Source organism: Dermochelys coriacea, chromosome 10, assembly GCF_009764565.3.
Source record: "Dermochelys coriacea isolate rDerCor1 chromosome 10, rDerCor1.pri.v4, whole genome shotgun sequence".
In the NCBI taxonomy this organism is placed as follows: domain Eukaryota; kingdom Metazoa; phylum Chordata; order Testudines; family Dermochelyidae; genus Dermochelys; species Dermochelys coriacea.
Genome location: NC_050077.1, coordinates 18106052 through 18119214, shown reverse-complemented (window position 1 = coordinate 18119214; position 13163 = coordinate 18106052). Strand labels below are relative to the sequence as shown.

General features: G+C 41.8%; 1 protein-coding gene across 10 annotated transcripts in view; it reads right to left on the bottom strand.

The window, feature by feature from the left end:
- Positions 1-583: 583 nt before the first annotated feature.
- SYT17 (synaptotagmin 17) overlaps positions 584-13163 on the bottom strand; it is a 118862-nt gene continuing 106282 nt past the window's right edge. For all 10 annotated transcript variants that reach the window (XM_038420470.2, XM_043493488.1, XM_038420472.2 and 7 more), the window contains one exon: positions 584-1906. In XM_038420470.2, coding sequence (XP_038276398.1) covers positions 1710-1906 — 197 coding nt within the window. In that variant the 3' untranslated portion in view covers positions 584-1709. The remainder of the gene's footprint in view (positions 1907-13163) is intronic.

Here is a 13163-nt window from a genome sequence, read left to right as displayed (position 1 = left end):
CCAGGGCTGTCTCTGACCATTCTAATTGGCCATAGGCATTGATGTGGCAGCATAACAAACTCACAGTTCCAGGTCGGGGCTTCCCATCACATTTCAGAAGACAAGAGGGATATTTCTCCCTCTAAAATGGAGATACAGAAAGAAAACAAAAACCAACCATCAGGTCACGCTTCCTTTAATTCCATTATTTATTTATTTGTATATGGACTCTGTAAACAAAGTGGTGAGATTCATGAGAATTTTGTGCTGATGTGGCCATTTTGATAGCCAAAGAGATAAAAATGTCAGTCCATGGGCCTGATCCTGCAAAGGGTTGAGCTCTGTGGGCCTGATCAGAAGCCCTTTGGAGTTCGATTCTTAATGAGTTTTGGATCAGAACCTATATGCAATTTGAATTCTCCTCCAGCAGCAGATTTACACCAGTGTAACTCCATTGACTTCACTGGAGTTACTCGTGATTTATCAGGGGTAAGTGATAAGAAAATCAGGACCAACAACGTGGCTTTTCTTTGTGTCCTGCAATGGACATAACCGACCAAATTGGACACACAGCTGAGTCGGGCTAATAAGTACCACCTCAGTATACATGGCACAAATAAATAGATCTTTATTTTCAATAAATATACACTCTCCATCATACCAGACAATATGCCATGAAAAAATGTACAGAAGCATCCAACAAAACAGACAGCTTGACTGTAGCTAAAACTCACTCAGTGGTTTGAAAAACTACCTTGTTTAGTACATAAAACACAGAAAGACCCACTGCAGCCTGCTAAGAAGGGAATTAAAACCATGTGTTGTTTTGGGTTTTCTTATCTGCAAAAGCTCCCAAAGCAGGATCTTTTGCACAACATAAGAAAGGTCTTTAAAAGCTTGTCATGGCTTTTCCAGAATAAACTTTATTGAAAAGGTTTATTTTGCTAAATCATACTCTATCTACTTTACATACAGAGATTGCTATATTAGAGTGGCAGGGTCTCATTACTGACAGAACATTAGCTCCATGTTATACATAGTTGTATGTGAGGGTCTGTGTGTGTAACACTGCACATGTACACACACAAACACATACACACACCCAGACCCACAAAGGCACACATACATACTAACAGGAGTTTAATTTTGTTGAACTAGTACAAAGACAAAACTGTAGTTAGAAGTGATTTTACCACATGTCTATCATTTAAAAAAAATATGCTAACCCATTTACCACATTCACCAAAGAGAACACACAAATACTTACATCTCCAATAAAATGAGTCATGGATCGGTACTGTAAGGGTGGCGGAGGCAACTCAAAAAGTTTTCAGTTAACTCAGAATCTCCATGTCAGATCAGCCTATAATCTGCTCTGCAATACGTTGGAGCAGGTAAAGAACGCTTCTGTGTTAATAGTGACCTTTTGAATAGTCTCCATTATAATGTACGTGGATTAAAAACAGTGGTGTGGATGCAGCAGATGATGCAAGTCGTAACAGGTCCAACAGGCCACATTAGTAGTGACCCTGTGAAAACAATGGGCACATGAACAAGTGATACATGGTTTGCATTATGAAGGTTCACTGAGGCACGTAGGCTAATGCAGCCAGTTTGTTACCAGCAGCTTTAACAGTTACTTTCAATTCCATGGAAATCACATGGCAGCATGTGTGGGTTTGATTTTTTTTCCTCAGTTGTTTGCTTGTGTTGGTGATGGAGGACCGTTCTCACGTCACCTCAAGAGATGCTGGAGAGACGCGATCACACTCAGCCCGGGACCGCAGGCTATGCCATTGCTCCACCGCTGTCCGATGGGAATTGAGCATTCGACGCCAGTGGTTTGACTCTGGTGAGCCTGTCGAATACTGACCAATCACAATCCTTCCAACAAAGTCATTGCTGCTTTTCACGTTGTGGCCATAAACTGAAGAAACAGAAACAAAAGCGGGTCAAGATCAACACCTACAACAAACATCCTCATCGCATCTACAGAAAGCTGCCCTTCTCTCGGTTACTAACACCATATTTGGTGAGTGCGGAAATCTCACCAGGCAGCAGGGACCATTTTAAGATCCAAAGAGCCATTTCGCAGTCGGATTTGTACAGGAATGAATCCAGGTAAATTGCAGAACTTATGTACAAATCAAGGAATCCTCATATCCCCACCACACAGCGAAGAGCAGAATAATGCAGCAAAGGAAGGGAAAGATTCATAGGGAATCTAGAGCAGTCAAAATAGGAGCTCAGTAGCAAATGGTCCTCAAGAGTGAAATCCTTGCCTCACGGATTGGGGACTTTTGCCATTGACTTCAATAGGGCCAGGATTTCATCACTAGAGAATAACATCAGAGTAATGCAGTAAGGGCACAACCCAGAGACTGAAATCAATGGAAAAAAGATTCCTCCTGACTTTGATGGGTTTTGAGTGAGGTCCTAAGATTAGCAGCACCTTTGGCAGAAGGGAAGAAGGAATCGTCCTGCAGTAGATGTCTGCGGTGATCAAATGTATTATTGCATTCGACCATATGCCACATAGAGGACAAGGACAGGGCATGGAATATGGTATGTAAAATTCTGATTATTGTATGGAAAAGATTTTGCAGAAATTGAAAGCATAATGCCTGAGCATTTTTGCCTATGAAAAAGGTTATGCAGACCTGGTCAGATGCTTGGAAAAAATAAATGTTATTTATAGATTAAAATAAGATTCTAATCTGAGACGGATACCTTGGTGCCAACAGATTAGAGCTTGTTACAGTGATATTTAGAAAACAGGAAAAGTAAGGGGAAAACAACTAGCCCAGATACAATTATAGTAGAATTTTTTTATATAAAAAGAGGTTGAAATTTTGGTCCAAACACACTCTAAGGATGAAACAGGTAAATCTAGTGAAGGATTTTAAGTGAACAGATGCTATATATACTTCTTTCATTTTTTAGTTGCAAATGTGCTAGTTAAAATTACCAGAGATCTCGATCTACAGAAAACAATCAGACTTGACAAGGCTGTCCAGTGTGATGTCTATAAAGGGCCGATTTTCAGTAATTATCACTAGAGCTACTTGTGAATAGTCCAGCTAAGCAACAAAGAGGGAGGAATAAACTTAATATCCTGTTCCTTCTATTAACCTCCCCCTAGTGGGACAAATGCCCACCCACAGCAACAGAAATCATCATTATGCAATATAAAGGCATGACCCTGGAAAGCATGGAGCACTCCCGTGAGATTGAATTGAGGGCACTCAGCAGCTTGCAGGACAAAGTCCTCCATCAGTGCAGCAGGAAGGTGGATGAAGGGGTTTGAGAAAGCCGAAGTGTTTTTTCATACCTCTGACCAACAAAAGTTTTACCAAAAAAGCGCCGGTGTGGACAGCGCTATGTTGGTGGGAGACGCCCTCTCCCACCAGCACAGAGCAGCTACACAGGAGACCTTACAGCGGCGCAGGTGCAGCGGTACAGCTGTGCTGCTCTAAGCTCCGTCGCGTAGGCATAGCCAAAGTCAGAGGGGTCCCAGGCACTGGCTAGAATCGGAAGGATCAACAAAAAATCTTTAAACAGGATGGATTTCTAGACATCCAGTATAAACTGGGTAGAATGTAACTCTTCCAGGGGATTAATGGAGCCAATTACCAAGCACTGGATGCTCTATCTCTATTCCCTACAAGTGTCATTTTATGATTCTATATTTGCTATTATACTAACACCACTCTGTAAATAGTGCTAATTAACTATGTATAATGTACTTTTCTTGGCATGCAGCAGAGATGGATGGCCTTTGGCTTGTAAAACAATCAGAGCCTGAAGCCCTGGGCTTCCCCTTTTCTGTCCTTTTGGCTAATACGTCATGCTGCCTCAACCTGCTAACTCAGGGCCCAATCTGGCTCCCATCAAAGTCAGTAGCAATATTGCCATTAACTTCAGCTGGTGCAGAATTGAGCCCCCTGTTCCTGCCTGGGCATGGTTGGTCACATCCCATTTAGGGTTACACATTCTTAGTTTACGCCTTTGGCATTATTCGCTTGTTAAAACAGGAGCAAGCAGAAGCAGGGGATTTAACTGAAGTAGTGCCAGTCAAAGGGTTGCATATACAAAGTACCATCTGTAGAAGGGGGAAGTTTACTCAGGAACCTCCATCCTGACTCATCATCACCTGGGGAACAAGGTTTTGCAAGGACAGGGCATAGACCTGTCCCTCTGCCCTGTTCCCTGGGGCCTTCTCCCCTCATGGCACAGGTAAGCACAGCTTACATACCAGACCCTGACACTCCTGGAGCAGGAGATACAGCTGCAACTATCAGCATGAACTCCCACAGCAATTCCTTATGGAGCTCTCCCCCAACCAGCAAGCCACTCCCTCTAAACCTGCAGCTCTTCGAATGCATGATGTTCCCTATGGGGAAGCAGGGAATAATGCCTGTCTATAATGCCAGCTCCCCTTTTCTATGCTCACCAGCCAGATTTGGGCTATATTTGTGGGACATTTACTCTGTGCTGCATAATGGGGTTGGTGTGATCACTGAACATCAATTGGCCCAGGACATCTGGGTAAACTCTATCTTTATTACATAAATGCCACTGGTGCTTTAACCCCATGCCCAAACAGGGCAGAGAGGGTCTGCTTTTAGGTTTTCGACATACACAGTAAACTGCAGGGAACTCAGGTGGCCAAATTCTGTGTTTATTTAACTGTTCAACCCCATGGAAATGAACAGCGTTTAAAGGGGTATACAGCAGCACAGAATTAAAGGCTGCTTTCGTCCTATTAGAATCCAGATTTGTAAGTCTAAATATTTCAAACCACAGGCTTAAACCATTCAGCCATCAGCTCAGGCAAACCTAACAACGAGCTCCCCAAATCCCAGTATATGCACCCTTTGGAAGTTTATCTATTTTGATTTTTGTGGTAGTGGGAGTTTATAAGGAAGCAGTGACCTGACTCTCAGCTACATGGGTTTGAGTCTATAGCTAAGAGCACAGTTTGTCTCACTGGACAGTTTCACATGCTCAGTATTTCAGAAAAGACTCAATGCTGTAGCAGCCTGCCTTGAAAAATCTATTAACTTTATATCTGAAACTACAGTACTGAGGACATGTAGTGTCACTGTCTGCTGCTGCTGGAGGAGAGAAACCCCAAAAATCATAAAGGCAAAAATGTGACACAGAAACACCTACAGATAGTGCTTAAAACAGAACCCAGTCATCAAGTCAGGAAAGACTCTGGCAATGCTATGTTCAATTATTTCTATTACAATCGCAAACCAGTGCCCCATTGTGCTGCACCAGCACATGCAGAGCAAGAACCAGTCCCATCCCTGAAAAACTTAGTCTAAATATTTTACACATTTGCAATTATACCTTTGCTATACAAAACTTTCAGAGAGTAACAAATAGCCCAGAGGAAAATGCTTGCCCTATCCATGTTTCTGCAAGATTCTGAAACAAAACATTAGGCAACGTACTATGAGAAACAACCCAACAATGGCAGGAAGATGAACTAAATGATCGAATGGTCTTTAACTTCTCTATTCTATTCTGTATACGTTCTTATAGCGCCCTCATCTCCATAGTATCTGAGTGCCTTCCACAAGCTCATTTAGCAAAGTATCGGTCATGGGAGGTCTGGTTCTGGTTGCGGTTCCTAACTTCTCTGATACTTACGGTATATCCAGATGTACCTGATGTTCTATCAAACTATTCTGGAATATTTCTAGTTGAAACTACTAAAATGCATAAAAGTTTTGTCTCTCTCAAATTCTTGACAGTCCCAGTTTAGAAACAAGAAAAGGAGGACTTGTGACACCTTAGAGACTAACAAATTTATTTGAGCATAAGCTTTCTCAAAAGCTTATGCTCAAATAAATTTGTTAGTCTCTAAGGTGACACAAGTCCTCCTTTTCTTTTTGCGAATACAGACTAACACGGCTGCTACTCTGAAACCAGTTTAGAAACAGTTAACGTCATTTTGCTGAGCCTGTGGTATAGAAACAATATGAGCTCCAAACACGGAGGGCAGTGTTTGAAAAATCCACTTTAAAACTCTGAATGCCGTAAGTGTGTGTCTTTAAACTACAATCAATATTTATATTTGATTTATAACCCTAAGACAGGAGGTAAGATTCTGATCTCAGCTACACCAGTGGAGATCTGAAGTAACTCGATTCGCTCTAAGGGAGCTACTGCAAAGGAAAGGATGGCGTAATGAGAATCACCCCTGTTTTGTGTGGAATGGCCACTTGTCAGCATGCAAGGCAGAATTTCAGACTATCCATCTCTTTAACTAGTACACAGCCTGTCGGAGTTATTAATGAGTTCTCATAGTAGGCAAAGCATCTCAAACATACCCAGCAGGACTATGAGAAATGCCTGAAAGATACCAAGGGGGATTTATTATCTGACAGGAAACAAACATGCAAAAAACAAAAATCCCCCCCTAAAAACACCCCCACCCAACTTCTATAACGGTATTTTTTTCTCTTTGTTTCAACAAAAGAGGAAGCAGAACCCTGAGACACAATACTGTGTAATTTAAACCATCAGGGATAGGATGTTCTATGCTAATTAATCACAGCACAAATTAGCAAATACAAAGTATTCCAGGCAATAAAAGGTTTCTTAACAACCAGTTAATGTTGGGACTGTAAACTGAGTAGCTGAGTTCAAAATGTGGGGATCACTTATTGTTCTGTTGATGTGAGGCAGATTGGATTCCAGTGATTTTAAGTGCACAAGTTGAAACCTTGCCTTTTAAAGTATATACATTTCAAACCATTTTCTTGAATTCCAAGAGAACTACCTGAGGGTACAGCACTCATCTCCCAGCCTAACTACCCAAAGGAGAATTCCAGTGCTTATCTGGTAGTCAGATAATTACCATATTGAATTTTTAGGGTAGCAATATGCTAATTATACTACAGCTTACTACCACCATTATTAGTACTGCTATCATTGGTAGCACTGGTGCAGTTCCACGATTTCTGAAAAAGGGGAACAGAAATTTCCTGGTGTTCACCTCTAGAGCGGATGTTAGACTTACTTCAATCAGGTGGCATTTTAGGACTGCAACAGATAGCCCTGTCCTCTACTATAATGTCTACAAACAGTCTCAATGAATTCACATCTTGAGATAATAAAGGCTGCTTGCTAAGATAAAAAAACATCTTTGTCTGCCAAAAATTCAGGTCCATTTATCAGTCCATGAGCTCATTTTAAAATTCTAGGCAGTTTATCATTGGGAGCTAATTGTTTTATTCTACTGTTAAAACTGTCAGCATTTGCTTGGTAAACCATCTGTAATGGCTCAGAGGAACAGAACTGCTTAACAGGCACCACCAATCAGAAGGCTCTAAAGATACAGCTGTGAAATTAAGCCTCTTTTTAATCAGATCCAAGCGCTGAATTTCTTTTCCTGCTAATTTTGTTTCTTACAAGAACAGCTTGGGAAGGGAAACTGGAAGACTCCATACACAGGGGTAAGAGAAGCTCAAAATAAAAATGGGATCTTTGTAGACTGCACCAGTTGTCCCACACATTGTACCAGTTAAATGTGTGACAGGTTTCCCTCACTGGGTGTATGTTATAATGTGCTTCATCTCTCAACTACAGAGGAAGAAACTGTTGTTCATTACCTGCTTTAGAAGTAGAACTTCCTTTATCAGCGTGCCAATTAAGCACTGCCTGGTGCATTGATAAAGGTGTGCTAGCCATTCTCCCTTCTCTACACTATTTATGCTCTCTTAGTAATTGCACACACAGAGGGTTGCTTTAAAGGGCAAATAGCACATGCTCTCCTTTCCCAACGTGGATATACTCAGAGTGCTGGTGAAGACACTTAGCTGCTTCAGACATGGCCATTGCTATTTATTCACATTAAGAGAATTATAGTTTTGCCAAGGTACGACACAAGACACAAGCAACCCTAGCTGGCACAGTGAGGAGATCAGAGATGCCACTGAGCACAACCTCTGCGACAGGAATTACTCTGGCCAGGCAAGATTCCACAGGGAGAGGTGAGAGAAGCTGACCACTATCAGACAACTAGCAATTTCTTCTAATGGTCACATCCGTGCTAGCTGAGGAGATAAAAGTGCCCCAGACACACAGGGATGTTCTGAGTGAAACAACTGCCCTGTGTACTATGGATATATCTAGCCTACCTGCCTTCAGGCACGGGGAAGAGGCTCCAGATGCTCTTTCCGCCTCCCTTGTGCACCAGAGTGAAGCACATAAGCACTCATAATTGGGATTGCTTCAGATGAGGCAGCTCTAAAAGAAGGCTGGGCTCCACCCGAAGGAGGTGTCCAAGTAGTGCACATTCATTTGTTAAATAACACAACGCTTGCTTCAGTGAGGTCACTGCAGGCCTAGAAGATGGGTTAATCCATAGTCTTTTAAGGCCAGAAGGGACCATCATGATTATCTAATCTGACCTCCTGCACACAGTAGGCTACAGAACCTCACCTACTCACTCCTGTCGTAGGCCACTAACCTCTGTCCTCAACACTTGATTTAAAGACTTCAATTAAACTGGTCATAGGTCTGCAAACTGGATAACCTGGCAGGGCTTTTTAAAGCATAAAATGAAGTCCTTTTCTCATCATCTGGATTCCCCCAAACTCAGTCAAGCTCTGGTTATGACGAGGTGGACATTTATTTTTCATTTGAGTAATCTCTCTTCCTAACAGAAATTGCACAACCGGATCCCATGGAATATCTGCATGATAGTAGTCATTGCTGTGACAACAGCATCCCTTTTGAGGCCAAGATAGAGCAAAAAGCAATTAAAAAAAGAAGAAAACAGGTGACAACATACTGTGCTAATCAAACTAGTTCCTTCTGTATATGCACATACTGCAGCTGGTCATTGAAGAGATCCATTCTGCAATAAAAAGGTTCCCCTTACCTTTTTCATGGAAATGCTGAAATATACATGAAAATTGGGTTCATTTCTCTGCACTAAAAGGGCTGCATATTTAAGGATGAACAATATGGTGCAAATAACATATTTGTATATTATATATTTACTTGTGTTCTTCCTAAATGCTTTTTTCCTAACTCAAGTATTGATTAGACTTTGTGCACTGTGATGAGGTTTTCTCCAAATTCAGTTGGGAAGGACTGGGACCAATGGATCCAGCCACGCAACTCCTTCCTCCCACGAGCCCTCATGTAAGTAGTCCTGATGACACTGCCCACCTTCCATGCCTAGTGTCCAGCCTGAGTAGCCAGGCCAGGCACTGGGCAGATGTGTGGAGAGACCTCCTTCCAAGCCTGCAGAGTATCTGCTGAATGGCTCTAACAGGCTACTTCAGTGCTGTGCATGTTCCTAACGCAGAGCCCCATGATACTGGCCATTGGGAGATTCAAGTAGCAGCACATTTCCAGCCATGTTCATCTCCTAGCCAGCCCATGCATTGCCCCCACCAGCCCGCTCTCTGCACGCTGCGACACAGGGGTCCCTACAAAGCTGTGTGCTGGGGAGTAGTCTACGTGACATCTCTTGTTCCCTGTGCATTGGAATCGTACAGCTTCACTGCTAAGAAGGCCTCAGTAAATACAGGGCAGTGTGTTTTCCTTAGTGAATAGGAACATTTCACTAAAGTCACAACTTCATTTGGCACAGAACATTTAATGGGACCTGTGCACCCATGACCTCCAGTGAAGTAAACTCTCTCCTGTGGCATTCTCAGAAACTTTAGGCCACATTCTCAAAAGAGCTCAGCATGACACACATGGGGGTGGGGGGCTGAGCTCTTCTGAAAATCTTCACCTACTGTCACAATGGGAGCTGGTGGGTGCAGAATTTTCTCAGATCTGGTTTTGTTTGCCCACTGCCCTCTTCAAAGACTTCTCCATGATCTCACTGGTCTTCTGAAAAAAAACCATGCAGACAATCCTGTCTCCTGATTATCTGCAATTGCTTTTCATCTGGTAAATGTTGCTAATGGTTTAAGGAGGTTTCTTTTTTACAAGGCCAGTTAGCCTGTAGGCAAAGTGACTCATTCCAGCTTCCTCTAGCTACACAGATGTAACTCAAACTTGTGCATAGGCTGTGCCGGTGTAAAAGATGACTTGCAAGGGTGCAATTTACCAGGTGTGAAACACTAATGGTGCAAAAAGAACCTAACAATGTAGGCGAGACCTAATTGAGAAGTGCAATAAAAGGGAAGCAGTAAAACAACTTTAAGGAGAAAACCACCCAAATGGCATAGTTATAATAACAGTCCCCAGCCACCTGCATACAGTGCCCTTAGATCCAGTACCATTAAAATAAATGGTTGTTTAAAACACTACAGTACTTTGCTCTTTTAGAGGAGAGACAGCTCTTTTTTGGCTCATTCTCAATTTGAAAATACACCCTATGGAGTGTGCATAATGGAAAATGAATCAACTATATGTGGGGATGGGGTAGAAAGCAGATAGGATTAGCAAATTAACTGCTTGTGCACTCCAGGCTCCCCAGAAAACCAATGGAAACAGTACGTAACTCATTAGAGACCTCTTCCGTTTGCATTACCATAAAAATCAAATCCACTGGGCTCAGCAGGTTTGTCACTATGTAACATTAAGCTAACTTTTGCCTGTACAGTACAGATCTAAGGGCATGATCCTGCCATTCTTGCACAGAACTTCCACTGACTTGTCTGTGATATCATTTTTCTTATCAAACAAGACTTTCAATTTAAGCAAGTCTCACTGAAAAGTTGGATTGGAAAGCATTAGCAAGCACAGATTTTAATAAATTGGTATTAAAATAGAGATTCCTCCTTTGAATGATCATAATAGTTATGAAATAATCTGCACAGAGGTCCTCATTCAGCAAGGTACTTAAGTATGTGCCTAACTTTAAGCAAATGAGCAGTTCCACTGAAGTCAATGGGGCCAGTAAAGTCAGTGAGGCTATTTACATGCTTACAGTCAGGCAGAGGCTTAAGTACCTTGTTGAGCTGGGGCAGTAAACGTATATATATATATATATCTCCTAATATAAGAAAAATATGTCAAACTGAGTTATTTAGCAATTACTGTATCAAGTGTTATGTATAAACAAGCAGGAACTCTGCTGCCCCCTGCAGGTGAACAGGTTCAATAACCAAGTAACAAAATAATTTAAAATTAATAAATGGAATTATTTATTAAGCACCTGATCTCAAAAATCAATAGGAATTGCAGGTTCTAATAAACTTCTCTCAGGATCAAGCCCTAAATCAATTACATAAAGAGATGCTGTACTAAACTGTTTAACTCCAAAGGAAAACAATAAGAGAGAAAATAATGAAATGAATGAATCCTTATTAGTTTATCATCCATGATATAATTTCAGTAGCTTCAGGAGTCCCTCCTTGCTTCAAATGGAACATTTTCCCTTAGTTAATCTGAATTCCCCATTAATTTGTCTCTACCGTACATAATTCGTTTCCTAACAAATTTTACCAAAGTTTTGTTTAATGTATTTGCTTTCACATTGCATATTTTAAAAGCCTTTAAATAATTAAGTGCTGCTTTGTGCACATCATATGCACATATCTGCCACAAGAAATTGCACCACAACTCTGACAGTACACCCAGTATGGCAGTGGAGCCAGTCCAACACTACCCCGTGGACATTTCCTACCTACCCAAACACAGCCAAACAAACTACACGGGCAAAAGGAAACCAAACAGAATAAGAAAACCCTGAAGTTTTTCTATTTTTATCAGTATAATATAAACCTAATTTTTTCCCAAACTTTATTTAGCAAAACTCCAGTTTCATCTTTTAGTTCCTTGGGGCTGTTCTGGGTGAGACCACCCGCTGGTTATGCAAATAATTTGCTTTAAAGCTATATAAGAGTTTATTAATTATGATATTTATATTACTGGTATTACAATAGCACCTTAAGGGCCCAACTGAGTTCAGGGCCCCACCATGTTAGGTGTTGTACAAACACATAGTAAGTGACATTCCTACCTGATGATGTGAGATGATGAGTCATCCCCAAACTAGAGCCTGATCTAGTATGTGGCTGAAGTTCCTGTGACAGGCTCCAGCCAGGCCACAAGTCAGGACCTAACTCACAGGGCAAGTATTTAAGCTTCACAGGAAAAACAGCAGCTCAGTCTGCCCAATGTAACTTCATGGTTTTTAACTCTCCCCTGCCTGATAGTGGTGGCAGACTCCCCAGTCCTTAGGCTGCTCCAGCCCTGTCCTGTCCTTGCTCCAGTCCAGCTCCCAGCCCTATGATTGCTTTGTTCCCACCTGATCTTGATTACTTATTCCAGCTCTAACCTCTAGCTCTGATTCCCAGCCCAACTGCCATTTCATCCACCACTAGTCCCAACTGCCACTGCTCCAACCACTAGGCATGACCCTCCACATCTCGGTTTCTGACAGATAAGCAGACAAAGGGTGGGGAGGAAAAGAGACTTCCAGGTTCCCCAGAAGCAGGGCAGTGCCAAGATTAGAACCCCAGGTCTCCTGGCTCCCAGTTGAACATCCTAACTACCAGACCACGCTCCTGCTCTGAAATGTTCAGTGCTCCAGTTAGCACAGCTTCTTTAAAGCCAACTGACATTTTCTCCTTTACACTCCTGAGCATCTGAAATCTTAGGCTAAATTAGGGATGAACTGTACTTTTGAACTGCTGACATCAATATTAAAAAGCTAGTTAGTTAAAAGAGCACAAAGTTAAGAATATACAGCCACGATGGGATACTAATGATATGCTACTGGCAAACAATGATTAAGGTCCTAAAATAAAGAGCACCCCTCATAGCAAGATTACAGACAAATTTGTTTTGTTTTTAAAATGATTTATAAACATGATGTTGGACGTGGTGTGGAAAGTTCCTTGAAAACCCGCATGTGAAGATGACAAAGAAATAGTGTCATTTTAAACCTCAGTGCTCTCTAACCCTTCCCCCCCCACCTAATATATTAAGGGTTATGTTGATATACATATATTAAATTATGATACTGAAACATAAAGATTAAGAACTGCTCTGTCAATGCATTCCTACAACTACAATACCCACCTGCTGAAGTGAAGAAACAGATTGACAGAGCCAGAAGAGTACCCAGAAGTCACCTACTACAGGACAGGCCCAACAAAGAAAACAACAGAACGCCACTAGCCATCACCTTCAGCCCCCAACTAAAACCTCTCCAACGCATCATCAAGGATCTACAACCTATCCTGAAGGAC